Raw genomic sequence first — 23,927 nt, 5'->3', positions numbered from 1 at the left:
TCAAGGAAATTGACCCACTTTGGAGTTGCTTCTAATTTATTCTGATCTTCTTTTCCCTTGAGCTCCAAAATCAGTCCTTGCAAAGCTTGCTTCATTCTTTTGGTCTTGGACCTTGTCATTGGACCTCCTATTTCCTGCAAAGGGTCTTTGTCTGGGCTGGACCGATCCTCATCAGTTGGCCTCATTCTCCTTTGGTTCTACTGTACTTACTTTCATTACAATTCTCCATTTGTAGTTAGTTTTAGTTGAGCTCTACGAACTCATATGACATACAATGGATTAATAACATCGATTTAAAATTTATGTCCTCTTAAAAGCTGTATGTTTGCCTCTTAATCCTTTTGTCCTACCCTAAACACAAAACCCTAAACCCTAAACACGCACATTTAGTGGAGCTCTACAAACTAGTATCACATTCGGTGGATGAATATCATGAGTTTAAACTTATTGTGGTACAACAAGACTCCTTTTGTCGTTAGAGAGGAATTTCTCCACTCAAAAGCTATATGTTTGCCTCATTCTCCTTCGGTTCTACTGTACTTATTTCGTTACAATTCTCCATTTGTAGTTAGTTTTAGTTGAGCTCTACGAACTCATATGACATACAATGGATTAATAACATCGATTTATAATTTATGTCATCTCAAAAGCTGTATGTTGGCCTCTTTATCCTTTTGTCCTACCCTAAACCCTAAACCCTAAAATCTAAACACCCACATTTAGTTGAGCTCTACGAACTTGTATCACATTTGGTGGAGGAATATCATTAGTTTAAACTTATTGTGGTACAACAAGACTCTTTTTGTCGTTAGAGAGTAATTTCTCCACTCAAAAGCTATATGTTGGCCTCATTCTCCTTTGGTTCTACTGTACTTATTTCGTTACAATTCTCCATTTGTAGTTAGTTTTAGTTGAGCTCTACGAACTCATATGACATACAATGGATTAATAACATCGATTTAAAATTTATGTCCTCTCAAAGCTGTATGTTTGCGTCTTCATCCTTTTGTCCTACCCTAAACCCAAAACCCTAAACCCTGAACCCTAAACACACACATTTGATTGAGCTCTACAAACTAGTATCACATTCGGTGGAGGTACAACAAAACTTATTGTTGGCCTCATTCTCCTTTGGTTCTACTGCACTTATTTTCATTACAATTCTCCATTTCTAGTTAGTTTTAGTTGAGCTCTACGAACTCATATGACATACAATGGATTAATTACATCGATTTAAAATTTATGTCCTCTCAAAAGCTGTATGTTTGCCTCTTCATCCTTTTGTCCTACCCTTAACCCAAAACCCTAAACCCTTAACACACACCTTTAGTTGAGCTCTACTAACTAGTATCACATTCGGTGGAGGAATATCATGAGTTTAAACTTATTGTGGTACAACAAGACTCCTTTTGTCGTTAGAGAGGAATTTCTCCACTCAAAAGCTATATGTTGGCCTCATTCTCCTTTGGTTCTACTGTACTTATTTTCATTACAATTCTCCATTTGTAGTTAGTTTTAGTTGAGTTCTACGAACTCATATGACATACAATGACATCGATTAAAAATTTATGTCCTCTCAAAAGCTGTATGTTTGCCTCTTAATCCTTTTGTCCTACCCTAAACACAAAACCCTAAACCCTAAACACGCACATTTAGTTGAGCTCTACAAACTAGTATCACATTCGGTGGAGGAATATCATGAGTTTAAAGTTATTGTGGTACAACAAGTCTCCTTTTGTCGTTAGAGAGGAATTTCTCCACTCAAAAGCTATATGTTGGCCTCATTCTCCTTTGGCTCTACTGTACTTATTTTCATTACAATTCTCCATTTGTAGTTAGTTTTAGTTGAGCTCTACTTACTCATATGACATGCAATGGATTAATAACATCGATTTAAAATTTATGTCCTCTCAAAAGCTGTATGTTTGCCTCTTCATCCTTTTGTCCTACCCTAAACCCAAAACCCTAAACCATAAACACGCACATTTAGTTGAGCTCTACAAACTAGTATCACATTCGGTGGAGGAATATCATGAGTTTAAACTTATTGTGGTACAACAAGACTCCTTTTGTCGTTAGAGAGGAATTTCTCCACTCAAAAGCTATATGTTGGCCTCATTCTCCTTTGGTTCTACTGTACTTATTTTCATTACAATTCTCCATTTGTAGTTAGTTTTAGTTGAGTTCTACGAACTCATATGACATACAATGACATCGATTAAAAATTTATGTCCTCTCAAAAGCTGTATGTTTGCCTCTTAATCCTTTTGTCCTACCCTAAACACAAAACCCTAAACCCTAAACACGCACATTTAGTTGAGCTCTACAAACTAGTATCACATTCGGTGGAGGAATATCATGAGTTTAAAGTTATTCTGGTACAACAAGTCTCCTTTTGTCGTTAGAGAGGAATTTCTCCACTCAAAAGCTATATGTTGGCCTCATTCTCCTATGGTTCTACTGTACTTATTATCATTACAATTCTCCATTTGTAGTTAGTTTTAGTTGAGCTCTACGAACTCATATGGCATACAACGGATTAATAACATCGATTTAAAATTTATGTCCTCTCAAAAGCAGTATGTTTGCCTCTTCATCCTTTTGTCCTACCTCAAACCCAAAACCCTAAACCCTAAACACGCACATTTAGATGAGCTCAACAAACTAGTATCACATTCGGTGGAGGAATATCATGAGTTTAAACTTATTGTGGTACAACAAGACTCCTTTTGTCGTTAGAGAGGTATTTCTCCACTCAAAAGCTATATGTTGGCCTCATTCTCCTTTGGTTCTACTGTACTTATTTTCATTACAATTCTCCATTTGTAGTTAGTTTTAGTTGAGCTCTACGAACTCATATGACATACAATGGATTAATAACATCGATTTAAAATTTATGTCCTCTTAAAAGCTGTATGTTTGCCTCTTAATCCTTTTGTCCTACCCTAAACACAAAACCCTAAACCCTAAACCCGCACATTTAGTTGAGCTCTACAAACTAGTATCACATTCGGTGGAGGAATATCATGAGTTTAAAGTTATTCTGGTACAACAAGTCTCCTTTTGTCGTTAGAGAGGAATTTCTCCACTCAAAAGCTATATGTTGGCCTCATTCTCCTTTGGTTCTACTGTACTTATTTTCATTACAATTCTCCATTTGTAGTTAGTTTTAGTTGAGCTCTACGAACTCATATGACATACAACGGATTAATAACATCGATTTAAAATTTATGTCCTCTCAAAAGCAGTATGTTTGCCTCTTCATCCTTTTATCCTACCCTAAACCCAAAACCCTAAACCCTAAACACGCACATTTAGATGAGCTCTACAAACTAGTATCACATTCGGTGGAGGAATATCATGAGTTTAAACTTATTGTGGTACAACAAGACTCCTTTTGTCGTTAGAGAGGAATTTCTCCACTCAAAAGCTATATGTTGGCCTCATTCTCCTTTGGTTCTACTGTACTTATTTTCATTACAATTCTCCATTTGTAGTTAGTTTTAGTTGAGCTCTACTTACTCATATGACATGCAATTGATTAATAACATCGATTTAAAATTTATGTCCTCTCAAAAGCTGTATGTTTGCCTCTTCATCCTTTTGTCCTACCCTAAACCCAAAACCCTAAACCCTAAACACGCACATTTAGTTGAGCTCTACAAACTAGTATCACATTCGGTGGAGGAATATCATGAGTTTAAAGTTATTGTGGTACAACAAGTCTCCTTTTGTCGTTAGAGAGGAATTTCTCCACTCAAAAGCTATATGTTGGCCTCATTCTCCTTTGGCTCTACTGTACTTATTTTCATTACAATTCTCCATTTGTAGTTAGTTTTAGTTGAGCTCTACTTACTCATATGACATGCAATGGATTAATAACATCGATTTAAAATTTATGTCCTCTCAAAAGCTGTATGTTTGCCTCTTCATCCTTTTGTCCTACCCTAAACCCAAAACCCTAAACCATAAACACGCACATTTAGTTGAGCTCTACAAACTAGTATCACATTCGGTGGAGGAATATCATGAGTTTAAACTTATTGTGGTACAACAAGACTCCTTTTGTCGTTAGAGAGGAATTTCTCCACTCAAAAGCTATATGTTGGCCTCATTCTCCTTTGGCTCTACTGTACTTATTTTCATTACAATTCTCCATTTGTAGTTAGTTTTAGTTGAGCTCTACGAACTCATATGACATACAATGGATTAATAACATCGATTTAAAATTTATGTCCTCTCAAAAGCTGTATGTTTGCCTCTTAATCCTTTTGTCCTACCCTAAACCCAAAACCCTAAACCCTAAACACGCACATTTTCATGTGTTTGATTGCCATCATTATTCAGTGGAGAAAAAGGTAAAATTGGCAGTTGTTGAATTTTCTGATTTTGCTAGTATTTGGTGGGATCAATTTGTGATAAACAGGCGCAGAAATGGAGAGAGACCCATTCGCTCATGGGAAGAAATGAAGGCTGTCATGAGAAGAAGATTTGTCCCCAGCCATTACCATAGAGACTTGCACCGAAAATTGCAAAGTCTGACCCAAGGTTCTATGAGTGTGGAGGATTATTACAAGGAGATAGAGATAGTTATGATGAGAGCCAATATAGAAGAAGACCGTGAAGCCACTATGGCAAGGTTTATTGGAGGTTTAAAGAAGGAGATTGCTGATGTGGTGGAATTACAATATTATGTGGAGATGGAGGATTTGTTGCACAAAGCAGTTCAGGTGGAAAAGCAATTGAAGTCCAAAACCTCCTCCAAATTCTCATCATCCTCAAGCACTTCTTGGAAGTCAAATTGGAAGAATAATAAAGCCATTTCCCATCCTAAAGAAAATGTGAAGGCCAAGTCTACTATGGCATCCTCTAAAGGTAAATCTGAAACTAATTCTTCTTCACGATCACGTGATATAAAATGTTTCAGATGCCAAGGAATTGGGCATATTGCTTCTGAGTGTCCAAACAAAAGAGCAATGATTTTGCTGGATAATGGAGACATAGAGAGTGTGAGCTCAAGTGATGATGAAATGCCTCTGTTAGAAGATTGTAGTGATGTTGAAGTGGCTGAACCCGTGCATGGAAATTTGCTTGTTGCTAGGCGTGCTCTTAGCATACAGCCTAAGGAACATGAAGATGCGGAGCAACGTGATAAAATTTTCCATACTAGGTGCCTCATTAATGAAAAGGTATGTAGCATGGTTATTGATAGTGGAAGTTGTACTAATGTTGCTAGCACCTTGATGGTCGAGAAACTGAACTTGCCAACCAAAAAGCATCCTAATCCATATAGACTTCAGTGGCTCAATGATTGTGGAGACATAAGGGTGACTAAGCAGGTTTTGGTATCATTTTCCATTGGAAAATACAAAGATGAGGTTCTTTATGATGTTGTGCCTATGCATGTGGGCCACTTGCTTCTTGGGCGGCCATGGCAATCTGATAGAAATGTTGATCATAATGGGTACAAAAATACCTATACCTTTACCATGAACAATCGCACCATTGTGTTGACACCTCTCAAACCTGCTGAAGCATATGCTGATCAAATTAGAATCGCAAAAGAGTGTAAGTTGAGAGAAGAAAAAGTGAGCATTCAAGAAAAAGAGAGAAAAAGTAAGAAAAATGAAAATGAGAAAAAGAAAGAAAAAGAAAAAAATGAGTGCAGTGAAGAGAAAAATAAGAGAGTAAGTGCATTTGCCAAGAAAAGAGATGTTGAGAGTGCATTGTTAGCAAGGGAGAAATTGCTTGTACTCATGTACAAAGATGTTTATTTCACTAACAATCTCAACTCTTCTTTGCCTAGTGCTATTAATTCATTGTTGCAGGAGTTTGCTGAAATTTTTCCAGAAGAAGTACCACAAGGATTGCCTCCTTTAAGAGGTATTGAGCATCAAATTGACTTCATTCCTAGTTGCTCACTTCCAAACAGGCCAGCTTATAGGACGAGTCCCGAGGAAGCAAAGGAAATTCAAAAGCAAGTGGATGAGTTGTTGCAAAAGGGATTTGTGAGGGAGAGCCTCAGTCCTTGTTCTGTTCCCGTGATCTTAGTTCCGAAGAAAGATGGAACATGGCGCATGTGTGTTGATTGCCGAGCCATAAACAAAATCACTGTAAAGTATAGATATCCTATCCCTAGATTAGATGATATGCTTGATGAATTGCATGGTTCTTGTGTGTTTTCTAAAATTGATTTGAAAAGTGGATACCATCAAATTCGCATGAAGGAAGGTGATGAATGGAAAACTGCTTTTAAAACCAAATATGGTTTATATGAGTGGTTAGTGATGCCATTTGGCTTAACTAATGCACCCAGCACATTCATGAGATTAATGAACCATGTTTTGCGTTCTTTCATTGGGAAATTTGTTGTAGTCTACTTTGATGACATTTTAATTTACAGCAAATCCCTAGATGAACATGTTGAACATTTACATGCTGTGTTTGGTGTTTAAAAAGAGAACAAGTTGTATGCCAACCTTCAAAAGTGTTCTTTTGGCATGGAATCTGTTGTATTTTTGGGTTTTGTTGTAAGTTCTAAAGGAGTTTCTGTTGATGAAGAGAAGGTCAAGGCAATTAGAGAATGGCCTACACCTAAGAATGCTAATGAGGTAAGAAGTTTTCATGGTTTAGCAAGTTTTTATCGAAGGTTTGTGAGGAACTTTAGTTCCATTGCTGCACCTTTGAATGAACTTGTTAAAAAGAATGTGACTTTCAAGTGGGATGATGTGCATGAATATGCTTTTAATTCTTTGAAAGATAAGCTGACCAATGCACCTTTGCTTTGTTTGCCTAATTTTGATAAAGCTTTTGAAATTGAATGTGATGCTTCTGGTGTTGGAATAGGTGCTGTGTTGATGCAGGATTCCAAACCGATTGCATATTTTAGCGAGAAGCTTAGTGGAGCAGCGTTGAATTATCCCACATATGACAAGGAGCTTTATGCATTGTTTCTAAGTTCTCAAGGAAAGCTTCAAAAAAGACATGCCAAGTGGTTGGAGTTCATTGAGATGTTTCCTTACGTGATCAAGTACAAGAATGGTAAGGAAAACATTGTGGCTATTGCTTTGTCTAGAAGGTATGCATTGCTTACTTCATTGCAAGCAAAACTACTTGGGTTTGAGCATATCAAGGACTTGTATGCCAATGACTTTGATTTTGGACAGGTATGGGATTCTTGTTCTAAGCATGCATTTGGGGACTATTATAAACATGAAGGTTTCTTGTTTAGGAAAGATAAATTGTGTGTTCCTGTTTGTTCTTTGCGTGAAATGCTTGTTTGGGAAACTCATGGTGGTGGATTAATGGGACATTTTGGGGTTCAAAAGACTTTAGAAATTTTGAAAGAGCATTTTTATTGGCCTAAAATGAAACATGATGTGCAGTCTGTTTGTGAAAAATGAATAACATGTAAGCAAGCCAAATCTAAAGTGATGCCCCATGGTTTCTATACACCTTTGCCTGTTCCTAATCAACCTTGGACTGATATCTCAATGGATTTTGTCTTAGGTTTTCCTAAATCACAGGGTGGGAAGGACAGCATATTTGTGGTTGTTGATAGGTTTAGCAAAATGGCACATTTCATTGCATGCTCCAAAACAAATGATGCCACACATATTGCTGATTTGTTCTTTAAAGAGGTTGTGCGTTTGCATAGATTACCAAGAACAATAGTAAGTGACAGAGATGTGAAATTCTTAAGTCATTTTTGGAGAACTTTATGGAGTAAGTTAGGAACTAAGCTTCTGTTTTCTACAACTGCACATCCACAAACGGATGGGCAAACTGAGGTTGTGAATAGAACACTTACTACCTTGCTGCGTGCAATCATTCAAAAGAATTTAAAACAGTGGGAAAAATGTTTGCCACATGTTGAGTTTGCATAAAATAGAGCTGTGCATTCTACTACTTCTTACTCTCCGTTTGAAGTTGTGTATGGCATTAACCCTTTGACTCCATTGGATATCTTACCACTAATGAATTTGCTAATTTTGATGGAAACAAAAAGGCAGATTTTGTCAGGGAGTTGCATGCCAAGGTGATGAGGACAAGGACAAGGACAAGGGTCATGGAGCACTAAAAGGACTTGGAGGACCAATGACAAGGGCTAGAGCTAAAAAGGCCAAAGAGACTCTTCAGCAAGTAGTGGCAACCATTCTTGAAGACAAAGTGGTAGAAGAGATGGAACCAAAAATCATGATGATCATTCAGGCCCAAGAAGAAGAGCCAGCCCACGCATAGGGGCTGCCATGTGATGTTTTGTTTTATTTTATTTCAATAAAAATGCAAAGGACCAATTGAATAAGTTGGATCCAAATGCATTATGTTGCTGAATTTTATTTTAGTGTGTTTAATCCACTTCAAGTGGTGTGTGTTTGCATGTGGCGCATGAAGGGCTTAAAGGGAGGGATCCATTCCTTTCTTAAAACTCTTTGAATGTGTTTGAATTTCAATAAGTTCTGAATGGAGGAGTTACATCAGCAAAGTCAAAGGATTGAAGAGCTTTCAAAGCCAAGAATGGAGTTACAAAGAAAGGGAAATTAAGTTCATAAAGAGCATTGAATGCTATGTTCCCTGGTCAGAATAACAATCAAGAAAGGGAGTTACATGAAGCAATCAGCCACCAAATACACGTTCAGGGCTGAAGCAAATCACTATCTTCCTCTTTTAATTTGTAACTCCTAGCCTAGGATTCTTCTAGAGAAATTACACCTCGTCATTTTTTTTTTTTGTAACTAGGCTGAATTTTCTTCTTCTTTATAAGGACCACTCCTTCAATGTAATAGACAGAATATGAATGAATTAGTATTTTCTTTTCTGAGTGATTCAGATTTGTGAGAGTGATTCTCATAGTTCTTGAGTGATTCAAGAATTAGGCTTATCAAGGGTTTGCCACCACCTTTGTGTGAAGTCTTCATCTTCCATTTCACTAAAACTTCCCCTCTTTTCTGTCCATTTCCCTTCCATCACGAAATTCTTCTTCTTCTTTCTCACATTTCAGAGTTCTCATCATCCAAGATCAATCCTAGACGATCCATTGCAGCCCTTGCATCAACTTGGGGCGTATCATTTGGTAATCAGAGCTCCGGTTCTAGGATTTTGGTTTCTTTTCTTATCTGGAATTCTGGTTAGCGACTCTTTGTCATTTCTTGTTACCTTGATTTTAGTTTTTGTTTCTTTTGGCTGAACCATTGCAAAAGTTAAGCCTTGTTAATTGTTCAGAATCAAAAACAAACTACAAAACGAAAATTCAAAAAAAAAAAAAACGAAAATTCAAAAAAAAAAAATGGCTGAATGGTTCTTGTTTAATTAGCCAAATTCAATTGTTCAAGGTAATTTTGTTGCTAGCATTCCAATTTATTTTCTTCTTTCTGTTTGTTCTTGAATTCTTCTTTAGTCTCTAAATATTTGGAGTCCTTTTCCATTTCTGTGGTGATTTGTCTTGTCTTCTTTTGTTTCATATTCTAAAGTCTATTCTAATCTGTGTGACTCTACACAAATTTGGTGGCATAATTCTTTGTGTCTTAACTTTGATTTACTCAAGAGATTGTGAGAATTTTTGAGTGGAAAAAGGCAAGAGTGCACATCATAGAAAAGCCAATTTGAGGGAAACACGAGAGAAGTGAGGTAAACACTAACATTTGTTTGTTCTACTTGAATCTTTTCATTTGTCAAAGATGTCAGGAGAAGAGGAGGAGCAACCAGCAGTGCGACTCTCGACCATCGAAATGCGGGCTCTTACACAACATCTGGAAAACTTAATGAGGAGGCAAACTGAAGAGATCCACGAAAGGCTGGATCAAATGGAGAACCGGAACAATAGTGACAGTGAAGGCGGGAGGCCACGACGAATTCATGAAAATCCTAGACCTGCTCGGATTGAAGGAGTCAAATTCCAAATTCCTCCTTTTAAGGGAAAGAGTGATCCAGAGGCATACACTTGGAGTGGGAACTCAAAATAGAGCATGTCTTTGCTTGCAACAACTATGAGGAGGACCAAAAGGTGAAACTTGCAGCTGCTCACTTTTCAGACTATGCTCTTGTTTGGTGGAATAAGTTTGCAAAAGAGAGATTGAGAAATGAGGAGCCAGCGGTGGAAACATGGGCTGAAATGAAACGAATCATGAGGAAAAGATATGTCCCTTCAAGCCATGCTAGGGATGTAAAATTTAAACTTCAAAAACTTACCCAAGGCAGCAAGAGTGTTGAGGAGTATTACAAAGAACTTGAGGTGCTTATGTTGCAAGCCAATCTTGAGGAGGATGAAGAGGTAACCATGATTCGATTTATTAATGGTTTATCTAATGATGTTAGAGATATTGTAGAACTTCAGGAATATGTAGACATGGAAGAATTGCTGCACAAGGCCACTAAAGTTGAGCAACAACTCAAAAGGAAAGGGCTTGCAAGGAAGAGTTCTACCAATTCCAATTCATCTTGGAGAGACAGAATGAAGAATGAAGGGCCGAGCACCCTTAGCAAACCAGCCACCAAACCACAAGCTTCAGCTTCTTCAAAACCTCTTGAACAACCATCCAAAAAGAGCAAAGAGGTCAAGTGCTTCAAATGCCAAGGTATGGGACATTATGCTTATGAATGTGCCTCCAAAAAGACCATGATTATTAAGGATGATGGAGACTACACCAGTGAGTCCGAAGGAGAACAAAGTGAAGAAGAAGAGGAGGCAGCCATGAATGGAAAACTGCTTTCAAAACTAAATATGGTTTGTATGAATGGTTGGTTATGCCTTTTGGTTTAACTAATGCACCCAGTACTTTTATGAGACTAATGAACCATGTTTTGAGGGAATTCATTGGGAAATTTGTGGTTGTGTACTTTGATGATATTTTGGTCTATAGCACTACTCTTGAGCTGCATGTTGAGCACTTAAGATCCGTCTTGAGTATGCTTAGAAAGGAACAATTGTTTGCCAATCTTGAGAAATGCACTTTTTGCACTGACCATGTTGTGTTTCTTGGTTTTGTTGTGAGTTCGAAAGGAGTGCAGGTTGATGAGGAAAAGATCAAAGCCATTCAAGAGTGGCCCACTCCTAAATCCGTGGGTGATGTAAGAAGTTTTCATGGCTTGGCCAGTTTCTACAGGAGGTTTGTAAAGGACTTTAGTACCTTGGCAGCACCCCTAAATGAAGTGGTGAAAAAGAATGTGGGTTTTCATTGGGGAAAGAATCAAGAAGAGGCCTTTGCTGCCCTAAAGCATAAGCTTACCCATGCACCTATACTTGCTTTACCTAACTTTGCTAAATCTTTTGAACTTGAATGTGATGCTTCAAATGTAGGTATTGGTGCTGTGTTGCTTCAAGAAGGCCACCCAATTGCTTATTTTAGTGAAAAGTTAAGCGGAGCTGCCCTTAACTATTCTACTTATGATAAGGAATTGTATGCTTTGGTGAGAGCTTTGAAGACTTGGCAGCATTATCTTTTGCCCAAGGAATTCGTGATTCATAGTGATCATGAGTCGCTGAAATACTTGAAGGGGCAAGGTAAGTTGAACAAAAGGCATGCCAAATGGGTTGGATTTTTGGAACAATTTCCCTATGTCATAAAACACAAAAAAGGGAAAAGTAACATTGTGGCTGATGCTTTATCCAGGAGACACGTGTTGCTTTCCATGTTAGAGACTAAATTGCTAGGACTTGAACATGTGAAAGAAATGTATGAAAAAGATGATAACTTTGCTGAAATTTTTGTGGCTTGTGAGAAAGTTTCTCAAAATGGATTTTATAGGCACAATGGATTTTTATTTAAGGAAAACAGGTTGTGTGTGCCTAAAAGTTCCATTAGAGAACTGCTTGTTAAAGAATCCCATGCTGGGGGATTAATGGGTCATTTTGGAGTCCAAAAGACTCTAGAAACTTTACAGGAACATTTCTATTGGCCCAAAATGAAACATGATGTGATCAAGTTTTGTGAACATTGCATTGTTTGCAAGAAGGCTAAGTCTAAGGTGATGCCACATGGTTTGTATACTTCTTTGCCAATCCCTGAATACCCTTGGGTTGACTTGTCTATGGACTTTGTTTTAGGCCTCCCTAGAACAAAGAATGGTAAGGATTCCATTTTTGTGGTTGTTGATAGGTTTTCAAAAATGGCTCACTTTATTCCTTGCAGGAAAGCTGATGATGCTTGTCACGTTGCTGATTTGTTCTTTAAAGAAGTTGTAAGACTTCATGGGATGCCTAGAAGCATAGTTAGTGATAGGGACACCAAGTTCCTAAGTCACTTCTGGAGGACTTTATGGGGGAAGTTAGGCACCAAACTTTTGTTCTCTACCACTTGCCACCCACAAACTGATGGGCAAACTGAGGTGGTTAATAGGACCCTAGGCACCTTGCTTAGGACTGTCCTTAAGGCCAATTTAAAGGCTTGGGAGGCGTGTTTGCCTCATGTTGAATTTGCTTACAATAGGGCTGTCCATAGCACTACCAATTGCTCTCCATTTGAAGTAGTGTATGGATTTAACCCTTTGACTCCTCTTGATTTGTTGCCTATGCCTAACATTTCTGTTTTCAAGCACAAGGAAGGACAGGGCAAAGCTGAATATGTCAAGAAGATGCACGAGCGTGTGAAGGCTCAAATTGAGAGAAAGAATGAGAGTTATGCTAGGCAAGCTAACAAGGGAAGAAAGGAGGTGGTGTTCCAACCCGGAGATTGGGTTTGGGTGCACATGAGGAAGGAAAGGTTTCCAGAACAAAGGAAATCCAAACTCCAACCTAGAGGGGATGGACCTTTTCAAGTTCTTGAGAGAGTCAATAACAATGCCTACAAAATAGAGCTTCCAGGTGAGTATAACATCAGCTCAACCTTTAATGTCTCTGATTTATCTCTCTTCGATACAGATGGAGGAGACTTTGATTTGAGGTCAAATCCTTTTCAAGAGGGAGGGAATGATGAGGACAAGGACAAGGACAAGGGTCATGGAGCACTAAAAGGACTTGGAGGACCAATGACAAGGGCTAGAGCTAAAAAGGCCAAAGAGACTCTTCAGCAAGTGATACGCCCCTAGTTGATGCAAGGGCTGCAATGGATCGTCTAGGATTGATCTTGGATGATGAGAACTCTGAAATGTGAGAAAGAAGAAGAAGAATTTCGTGATGGAAGGGAAATGGACAGAAAAGAGGGGAAGTTTTAGTGAAATGGAAGATGAAGACTTCACACAAAGGTGGTGACAAACCCTTGATAAGCCTAATTCTTGAATCACTCAAGAACTATGAGAATCACTCTCACAAATCTGAATCACTCAGAAAAGAAAATACTAATTCATTCATAATCTGTCTATTACATTGAAGGAGTGGTCCTTATAAGGAAGAAGGAAATTCAGCCTAGTTACAAAAAAATGATGAGGTGTAATTTCTCTAGAAGAATCCTAGGCTAGGAGTTACAAATTAAAAGGGGAAGATAGTGATATGCTTCAGCCCTGAACGTGTTTTTAGTGGCTGATTGCTTCATGTAACTCCCTTTCTTGATTGTTATTCTGACCAGGGAATATAGCATTCAATGCTCTTTATGAACTTAATTTCCCTTTCTTTGTAACTCCATTCTTGGCTTTGAAAGCTCTTCAATCCTTTGACTTTGCTGATGTAACTCCTCCATTCAGAACTTATTGAAATTCAAACACATTCAAAGAGTTTTAAGAAAGGAATGGATCCCTCCCTTTAAGCCCTTCATGCGCCACATGCAAACACACACCACTTGAAGTGGATTAAACACACTAAAATAAAATTCAGCAACATAATGCATTTGGATCCAACTTATTCAATTGGTCCTTTGCATTTTTATTGAAATAAAATAAAACAGAACATCACATGGCAGCCCCTATGCGTGGGCTGGCTCTTCTTCTTGGGCCTGAATGATCATCATGATTTTTGGTTCCATCTCTTCTACCACTTTGTCTTCAAGAATGGTTGCCACTACTTGCTGAAGAGTCTCTTTGGCCTTTTTAGCTCTAGCCCTTGTCATTGGTCCTCCAAGTCCTTTTAGTGCTCCATGACCCTTGTCCTTGTCCTTGTCCTCATCAGGAAGTATTATAAGATTAAAAGAAACCTATTTTCTCAAGGAAAACTCATAAGACATTAATCAATCTCTAAAACCATTGAATAATGGTAACAACCTTAGATAAGAGCTTGGAGCTTGAATATTAGTTTGAAAGATGAGAAGGGTCGCCGAGTCCAAGTTTAGAAGAAACTTACAAGTTTCCGAGTATGTTGATACTCTTTCGCTCGATGAGCAGTCTATTGTTTGGCTATCTAAAGTTTAGCCGGAAATTATAAGTTTCCAAGTACTTCGGTACTCTTCGCTCGATGAGCAGTTTATTGTTTGGCTATCTAAAGTTTAGCCGGGAACTATGAGTTCCAAGTTCATTCTTTCTTCTTTTGATTAATTCATTTTGTCGCATAATCGACATTATCTTCGGCTTAACGGGCGCGAATCCTTATGTTCAACCCGATGGGTTGGACCGATTCGGCAATAATCGTTTGACACGCGTGAATCCTTATATTCAATCCGAGGGATTGGATCGATTCGGCGGTAGTCACTCGGGCACGCGTGAATCCTTATATTCAATCCGATGGATTGGATCGATTCAGCCATCGCCATATAAACTCGCGTGAGTCCGTGAGTTCAATCCGAGGGATTGGACCGATTCAGCGATAATATTTCGACACGCGCGGATCCTTATATTCAATCCGAGGGATTGGATCGATTCGGCGATAGTCATTAGACGCGCGCAACGTCCGTATGTTCGACTCTAATGAGAGAACCGACTTGGCGTTGTCATTTACTGCGTGTGCGAGTCCTTGTGTTCGACCCAATGGGTTGGATCGACTTGACATGCCTATTTTTGGGATCAACGTTTGAATTGACATTGCATGCATACATGCGCCCAATATGGAATTGTTGAGATAATGCTTATTGTATTGTTGAGATATTATTCATTGAATTGTTATTAGAGCCTTGATAACATGCTAAGTATATACCTTAGGGTAGGCAATACAGAACATATAAATATATATATACAACATATATATATACATACCCCCTTATTCTTCACATGCTGCTTGTATTATCTACTATATTCCGTGAGTTGACCCTAGCGCCGTGGCTTTGTTTGTATGTTTGTGTTTGGGCGGTCGACCTGCTGCCAGACGTTCAACAGATGATTCAAGAAGGTTCGTCGTTCGGGGAGGACCCGGAGCGAAATGACTACTACTGAGCCTTCGACGTGGACCCGGACTTCATGGAAGATCAGATGAGGGTCGAAGATAGTGGTGTAGGATATGGGTGGTTAGAGTTACTGATTTTGGTTGTCATGGTCATAGCTCTGATTCATCAGTTGTATTTTGGGGCAGGGTAGGTTCCCGACTATTAGCTTTTTGTGTGATTCTCTTCCATGAGGATCACAGGGAGTTTGTCGGGCGTAGGAAGTCTTTTGGAGACCGTTTGGGGCTAATTTATTTTCTTGGAGGACTGTAGTTATAAAGCTTGTGACTCTGACTATGAGCCGCACTTATTTGCCCGCGGGCGCTACTTTCAATTACTTAATATTACTTTCCGTCACTTGAGGACACTCGTGACGATGTTTTTAGTTGCAGCAAGGGTTGTGCTTATTTTGTATATTAATCGCTGTTAATTGCGATTGGGTTGAGACCTTATTTCGACAAGTCTTTTTATTTAAACAAAACAAAAAAAAAAAAAACCTGCTTTTCCGCTTTATTTTATTTTTGAGTTACTAAAGTGACGCCACCGAAATCGGGGTGTTACAGCCTCATTCTCCTTTGGTTCTACTATACTTATTTCGTTACAATTCTCCATTTGTAGTTAGTTTTAGTAGAGCTCTACGAACTCATATGACATACAATGGATTAATAACATCGATTTAAAATTTATGTCCTCTCAAAAGCTGTATGTTTGCCTCTTCATCCTTTTGTCCTACCCTAAACCCAAAACCCTAAACCCTAAACACGCACATTTAGTTGAGCTCTACAAACTAGTATCACATTCGGTGGAGGAATACCATGAGTTTAAACTTATTGTGGTACAACAAGACTCCTTTTGTCGTTAGAGAGGAATTTCTCCACTCAAAAGCTATATGTTGGCCTCATTCTCCTTTGGTTCTACTGTACTTATTTTCATTACAATTCTCCATTTGTAGTTAGTTTTAGTTGAGCTCTACGAACTCATATGACATACAATGGATTAATAACATCGATTTAAAATTTATGTCCTCTCAAAAGCTGTATGTTTGCCTCTTCATCCTTTTGTCCTACCCTAAACCCAAAACCCTAAACCCTAAACACCCACATTTAGTTGAGCTCTACGAACTAGTATCACATTCGGTGGAGGAATATCATGAGTTTAAACTTATTGTGGTACAACAAGACTCTTTTTGTCGTTAGAGAGGAATTTCTCCACTCAAAAGCTATATGTTGGCCTCATTCTCCTTCGGTTCTACTGTACTTATTTCGTTACAATTCTCCATTTGTAGTTAGTTTTAGTTGAGCTCTACGAACTCATATGACATACAATGGATTAATAACATCGATTTATAATTTATGTCCTCTCAAAAGCTGTATGTTGGCCTCTTTATCCTTTTGTCCTACCCTAAACCCTAAACCTTAAACACCCACATTTAGTTGAGCTCTACGAACTTGTATCACATTCGGTGGAGGAATATCATTAGTTTAAACTTATTGTGGTACAAAAGACTCTATTTGTCGCTAGAGAGTAATTTCTCAACTCACAAGCTATATGTTGGCCTCATTCTCCTTTGGTTCTACTATACTTATTTCGTTACAATTCTCCATTTGTAGTTAGTTTTAGTTGAGCTCTACGAACTCATATGACATACAATGGATTAATAACATCGATTTAAAATTTATGTCCTCTAAAAAGCTGTATGTTTGCGTCTTCATCCTTTTGTCCTACTGTAAACGCAAAACCCTAAACCCTAAACACACACATTTGGTTGAGCTCTACAAACTAGTATCACATTCGGTGGAGGAATATCATGAGTTTAAACTTATTGTGGTACAACAAGACTCCTTTTGTCGTTAGAGAGGAATTTCTCCACTCAAAAGCTATATGTTGGCCTCATTCTCCTTTGGTTCTACTGTACTTATTTTCATTACAATTCTCCATTTCTAGTTAGTATTAGTTGAGCTCTACGAACTCATATGACATACAATGGATTAATAACATCGATTTAAAATTTATGTCCTCTCAAAAGCTGTATGTTTGCCTCTTAATCCTTTTGTCCTACCCTAAACCCTAAACCCTAAACCCTTAACACACACATTTAGTTGAGCTCTACAAACTAGTATCACATTCGGTGGAGGAATATCATGAGTTTAAACTTATTGTGGTAAAACAAGACTCTTTTTGTCGTTAGAGAGGAATTTCTCCACTCAAAAGCTATATGTTGGCCTCAATCTCCTTTGGTTCTACTGTATATATTTCAATACAATTCTCCATTAGTAGTTAGTTTTAGTTGAGCTCTACGAACTCATATGACATACAATGGATTAATAACATCGATTAAAAATTTATGTCCTCTCAAAAGCTGTATGTTTGCCTCTTCATCCTTTTGTCCTACCCTAAACCCAAAACCCTAAACCCTAAACACCCACATTTAGTTGAGCTCTACGAACTAGTATCACATTCGGTGGAGGAATATCATGAGTTTAAACTTATTGTGGTACAACAAGACTCTTTTTGTCGTTAGAGAGGAATTTCTCCACTCAAAAGCTATATGTTGGCCTCATTCTCCTTCGGTTCTACTGTACTTATTTCGTTACAATTCTCCATTTGTAATTTCTCCACTCAAAAGCTATATGTTGGCCTCATTCTCCTTTGGTTCTACTGTTCTTATTTTCATTACAATTCTCCATTTGTAGTTAGTTTTAGTTGAGCTCTACGAACTCATATGACATACAATGGATTAATAACATCGATTTATAATTTATGTCCTCTCAAAAGCTGTATGTTGGCCTCTTTATCCTTTTGTCCTACCCTAAACCCTAGACCCTAAACAGTCACATTTAGTTGAGCTCTACGAACTAGTATCACATTCGGTGGAGGAATATCATTAGTTTAAACTTATTGTGGTACAACAAGACTCTTTTTGTCGTTTGAGAGTAATTTCTCCACTCAAAAGCTATATGTTGGCCTCATTCTCCTTTGGTTCTACTGTACTTATTTCGTTACAATTCTCCATTTGTAGTTAGTTTTAGTTGAGCTCAACGAACTCATAGGACATACAATGGTTTAATAACATCGATTTATAATTTATGTCCTCTCAAAAGCTGTATGTTGGCCTCTTTATCCTTTTGTCCTACTCTAAACCCTAAACCCTAAACACCCACATTTAGTTGAGCTCTACGAACTTGTATCACATTCGGTGGAGGAATATCATTAGTTTAAACTTATTGTGGTACAACAAGACTCTTTTTGTCGTTAGAGAGTAATTTCTCCACTCAAAAGCTATATGTTGGCCTCATTCTCCTTTGGTTCTACTGTACTTATTTCGTTACAATTCTCCATTTGTAGTTAGTTTTAGTTGAGCTCAACGAACTCATATGACATACAATGGATTAATAACATCGATTTATAATTTATGTCCTCTCAAAAGCTGTATGTTGGCCTCTTTATCCTTTTGTCCTACCCTAAACCCTAAACCCTAAACCCTAAACACCCACATTTAGTTGAGCTCTACGAACTTGTATCACATTCGGTGGAGGAATATCATTAGTTTAAACTTATTGTGGTACAACAAGACTCTTTTTGTCGTTAGAGAGTAATTTCTCCACTCAAAAGCTATATGTTGGCCTCATTCTACCTTTGGTTCTACTGTGCTTATTTTCATTACAATTCTCCATTTGTAGTTAGTTTTAGTTGAGCTCTACGAACTCATATGACATACAATGGATTAATAACATCGATTTATAATTTATGTCCTCTCAAAAGCTGTATGTTGGCCTCTTTATCCTTTTGTCCTACCCTAAACCCTAAACCCTAAACCCTAAACACCCACATTTAGTTGAGCTCTACGAACTAGTATCACATTCGGTGGAGGAATATCATTAGTTTAAACTTATTGTGGTACAACAAGACTCCTTTTGTCGTTAGAGAGGAATTTCTCCACTCAAAAGCTATATGTTGGCCTCATTCTCCTTTGGTTCTACTGTTCTTATTTTCATTACAATTCTCCATTTGTAGTTAGTTTTAGTTGAGCTCTACGAACTCATATGACATACAATGGATTAATAACATCGATTTATAATTTATGTCCTCTCAAAAGCTGTATGTTGGCCTCTTTATCCTTTTGTCCTACCCTAAACCCTAGACCCTAAACAGTCACATTTAGTTGAGCTCTACGAACTAGTATCACATTCGGTGGAGGAATATCATTAGTTTAAACTTATTGTGGTACAACAAGACTCTTTTTGTCGTTAGAGAGTAATTTCTCCACTCAAAAGCTATATGTTGGCCTCATTCTCCTTTGGTTCTACTGTACTTATTTCGTTACAATTATCCATTTGTAGTTAGTTTTAGTTGAGCTCAACGAACTCATAGGACATACAATGGATTAATAACATCGATTTATAATTTATGTCCTCTCAAAAGCTGTATGTTGGCCTCTTTATCCTTTTGTCCTACCCTAAACCCTAAACCCTAAACACCCACATTTAGTTGAGCTCTACGAACTTGTATCACATTCGGTGGAGGAATATCATTAGTTTAAACTTATTGTGGTACAACAAGACTCTTTTTGTCGTTAGAGAGTAATTTCTCCACTCAAAAGCTATATGTTGGCCTCATTCTCCTTTGGTTCTACTGTACTTATTTCGTTACAATTCTCCATTTGTAGTTAGTTTTAGTTGAGCTCTACGAACTCATATGACATACAATGGATTAATAACAACGATTTATAATTTATGTCCTCTCAAAAGCTGTATGTTGGCCTCTTTATCCTTTTGTCCTACCCTAAACCCTAAACCCTAAACCCTAAACACCCACATTTAGTTGAGCTCTACGAACTAGTATCACATTCGGTGGAGGAATATCATTAGTTTAAACTTATTGTGGTACAACAAGACTCTTTTTGTCGTTAGAGAGTAATTTCTCCACTCAAAAGCTATATGTTGGCCTCATTCTCCTTTGGTTCTACTGTACTTATTTCGTTACAATTCTCCATTTGTAGTTAGTTTTAGTTGAGCTCTACGAACTCATATGACATACAATGGATTAATAACAACGATTTATAATTTATGTCCTCTCAAAAGCTGTATGTTGGCCTCTTTATCCTTTTGTCCTACCCTAAACCCTAAACCCTAAACCCTAAACACCCACATTTAGTTGAGCTCTACGAACTAGTATCACATTCGGTGGAGGAATATCATTAGTTTAAACTTATTGTGGTACAACAAGACTCCTTTTGTCGTTAGAGAGGAATTTCTCCACTCAAAAGCTATATGTTGGCCTCATTCTCCTTTGGTTCTACTGTTCTTATTTTCATTACAATTCTCCATTTGTAGTTAGTTTTAGTTGAGCTCTACGAACTCATATGACATACAATGGATTAATAACATCGATTTATAATTTATGTCCTCTCAAAAGCTGTATGTTGGCCTCTTTATCCTTTTGTCCTACCCTAAACCCTAGACCCTAAACAGTCACATTTAGTTGAGCTCTACGAACTAGTATCACATTCGGTGGAGGAATATCATTAGTTTAAACTTATTGTGGTACAACAAGACTCTTTTTGTCGTTAGAGAGTAATTTCTCCACTCAAAAGCTATATGTTGGCCTCATTCTCCTTTGGTTCTACTGTACTTATTTCGTTACAATTATCCATTTGTAGTTAGTTTTAGTTGAGCTCAACGAACTCATAGGACATACAATGGATTAATAACATCGATTTATAATTTATGTCCTCTCAAAAGCTGTATGTTGGCCTCTTTATCCTTTTGTCCTACCCTAAACCCTAAACCCTAAACACCCACATTTAGTTGAGCTCTACGAACTTGTATCACATTCGGTGGAGGAATATCATTAGTTTAAACTTATTGTGGTACAACAAGACTCTTTTTGTCGTTAGAGAGTAATTTCTCCACTCAAAAGCTATATGTTGGCCTCATTCTCCTTTGGTTCTACTGTACTTATTTCGTTACAATTCTCCATTTGTAGTTAGTTTTAGTTGAGCTCTACGAACTCATATGACATACAATGGATTAATAACAACGATTTATAATTTATGTCCTCTCAAAAGCTGTATGTTGGCCTCTTTATCCTTTTGTCCTACCCTAAACCCTAAACCCTAAACCCTAAACACCCACATTTAGTTGAGCTCTACGAACTAGTATCACATTCGGTGGAGGAATATCATTAGTTTAAACTTATTGTGGTACAACAAGACTCTTTTTGTCGTTAGAGAGTAATTTCTCCACTCAAAAGCTATATGTTGGCCTCATTCTCCTTTGGTTCTACTGTACTTATTTTCATTACAATTCGCCATTTGTATTTAGTTTTAGTTGAGCTCAACGAACTCATATGACATACAATGGATTAATAACATCGATTTAAAATTTATGTCCTCTCAAAAGCTGTATGTTTGCCTCTTCATCCTTTTGTCCTACCCTAAACCCAAAACCCTAAACCCTAAACACGCACATTTAGTTGAGCTCTACAAACTAGTATCACATTCGGTGGAGGAATATCATGAGTTTAAACTTATTGTGGTACAACATGACTCCTTTTGTCGTTAGAGAGGAATTTCTCAGCTCAAAAGCTATATGTTGGCCTCATTCTCCTTTGGTTCTACTGTACTTATTTTCATTACAATTCGCCATTTGTAGTTAGTTTTAGTTGAGCTCTACGAACTCATATGACATACAATGGATTAATAACATCGATTTAAAATTTATGTCCTCTCAAAAGCTGTATGTTTGCCTCTTTATCCTTTTGTCCTACCCTAAACCCTAAACCCTAAACACCCACATTTAGTTGAGCTCTACGAACTAGTATCACATTCGGTGGAGGAATATCATGAGTTTAAACTTATTGAGGTACAACAAGACTCCTTTTGTCGTTAGAGAGGAATTTCTCAGCTCAAAAGCTATATGTTGGCCTCATTCTCCTTTGGTTCTACTGTACTTATTTTCATTACAATTCGCCATTTGTAGTTAGTTTTAGTTGAGCTCTACGAACTCATATGACATACAATGGATTAATAACATCGATTTATAATTTATGTCCTCTCAAAAGCTGTTTGTTTGCCTCTTTATCCTTTTGTCCTACCCTAAACCCTAAACCCTAAACCCTAAACACCCACATTTAGTTGAGCTCTACGAACTAGTATCACATTCGGTGGAGGAATATCATTAGTTTAAACTTATTGTGGTACAACAAGACTCTTTTTGTCGTTAGAGAGTAATTTCTCCACTCAAAAGCTATATGTTGGCCTCATTCTCCTTTGGTTCTACTGTACTTATTTCGTTACAATTCTCCATTTGTAGTTAGTTTTAGTTGAGCTCAACGAACTCGTATGACATACAATGGATTAATAACATCGATTTATAATTTATGTCCTCTCAAAAGCTGTATGTTGGCCTCTTTATCCTTTTGTCCTACCCTAAACCCTAAATCCTAAACACCCACATTTAGTTGAGCTCTACGAACTTGTATCACATTCGGTGGAGGAATATCATTAGTTTAAACTTATTGTGGTACAACAAGACTCTTTTTGTCGTTAGAGAGTAATTTCTCCACTCAAAAGCTATATGTTGGCCTCATTCTCCTTTGGTTCTACTGTACTTATTTCGTTACAATTCTCCATTTGTAGTTAGTTTTAGTTGAGCTCAACGAACTCATATGACATACAATGGATTAATAACATCGATTTATAATTTATGTCCTCTCAAAAGCTGTATGTTGGCCTCTTTATCCTTTTGTCCTACCCAAAACCCTAAACCCTAAACACCCACATTTAGTTGAGCTCTACGAACTTGTATCACATTCGGTGGAGGAATATCATTAGTTTAAACTTATTGTGGTACAACAAGACTCTTTTTATCGTTAGAGAGTAATTTCTCCACTCAAAAGCTATATGTTGGCCTCATTCTCCTTTGGTTCTACTGTACTTATTTCGTTACAATTCTCCATTTGTAGTTAGTTTTAGTTGAGCTCAACGAACTCATATGACATACAATGGATTAATAACATCGATTTATAATTTATGTCCTCTCAAAAGCTGTATGTTGGCCTCTTTATCCTTTTGTCCTACCCTAAACCCTAAACCCTAAACCCTAAACACCCACATTTAGGTGAGCTCTACGAACTTGTATCACATTCGGTGGAGGAAATCATTAGTTTAAACTTATTGTGGTACAACAAGACTCTTTTTGTCGATAGAGAGTAATTTCTCCACTCAAAAGCTATATGTTGGCCTCATTCTCCTTTGGTTCTACTGTGCTTATTTTCATTACAATTCTCCATTTGTAGTTAGTTTTAGTTGAGCTCTACGAACTCATATGACATACAATGGATTAATAACATCGATTTATAATTTATGTCCTCTCAAAAGCTGTATGTTGGCCTCTTTATCCTTTTGTCCTACCCTAAACCCTAAACCCTAAACCCTAAACACCCACATTTAGTTGAGCTCTACGAACTAGTATCACATTCGGTGGAGGAATATCATGAGTTTAAACTTATTGTGGTACAACAAGACTCCTTTTGTCGTTAGAGAGGAATTTCTCAGCTCAAAAGCTATATGTTGGCCTCATTCTCCTTTGGTTCTACTGTACTTATTTTCATTACAATTCGCCATTTGTAGTTAGTTTTAGTTGAGCTCTACGAACTCATATGCCATACAATGGATTAATATCATCGATTTAAAATTTATGTCCTCTCAAA

General features: G+C 37.5%; 1 protein-coding gene across 1 annotated transcript; it reads left to right on the top strand.

Moving 5' to 3' along the window:
• The first annotated feature begins 4,466 nt into the window (after positions 1–4,466).
• On the top strand, positions 4,467–6,455 carry LOC130712707 (uncharacterized). The gene is made up of 2 exons (XM_057562527.1): positions 4,467–5,588; positions 5,829–6,455. Exons 1-2 carry the CDS (start codon positions 4,467–4,469, stop codon positions 6,453–6,455), a joined length of 1,749 nt encoding a protein of 582 aa, XP_057418510.1.
• The last annotated feature ends 17,472 nt before the right edge of the window (positions 6,456–23,927 follow it).

Source organism: Lotus japonicus, chromosome 4 (assembly GCF_012489685.1).
Source record: "Lotus japonicus ecotype B-129 chromosome 4, LjGifu_v1.2".
In the NCBI taxonomy this organism is placed as follows: domain Eukaryota; kingdom Viridiplantae; phylum Streptophyta; class Magnoliopsida; order Fabales; family Fabaceae; genus Lotus; species Lotus japonicus.
The sequence above is the reverse complement of the archived record's forward strand: the minus strand, read 5'-3'. Positions and strand labels throughout refer to the sequence as shown.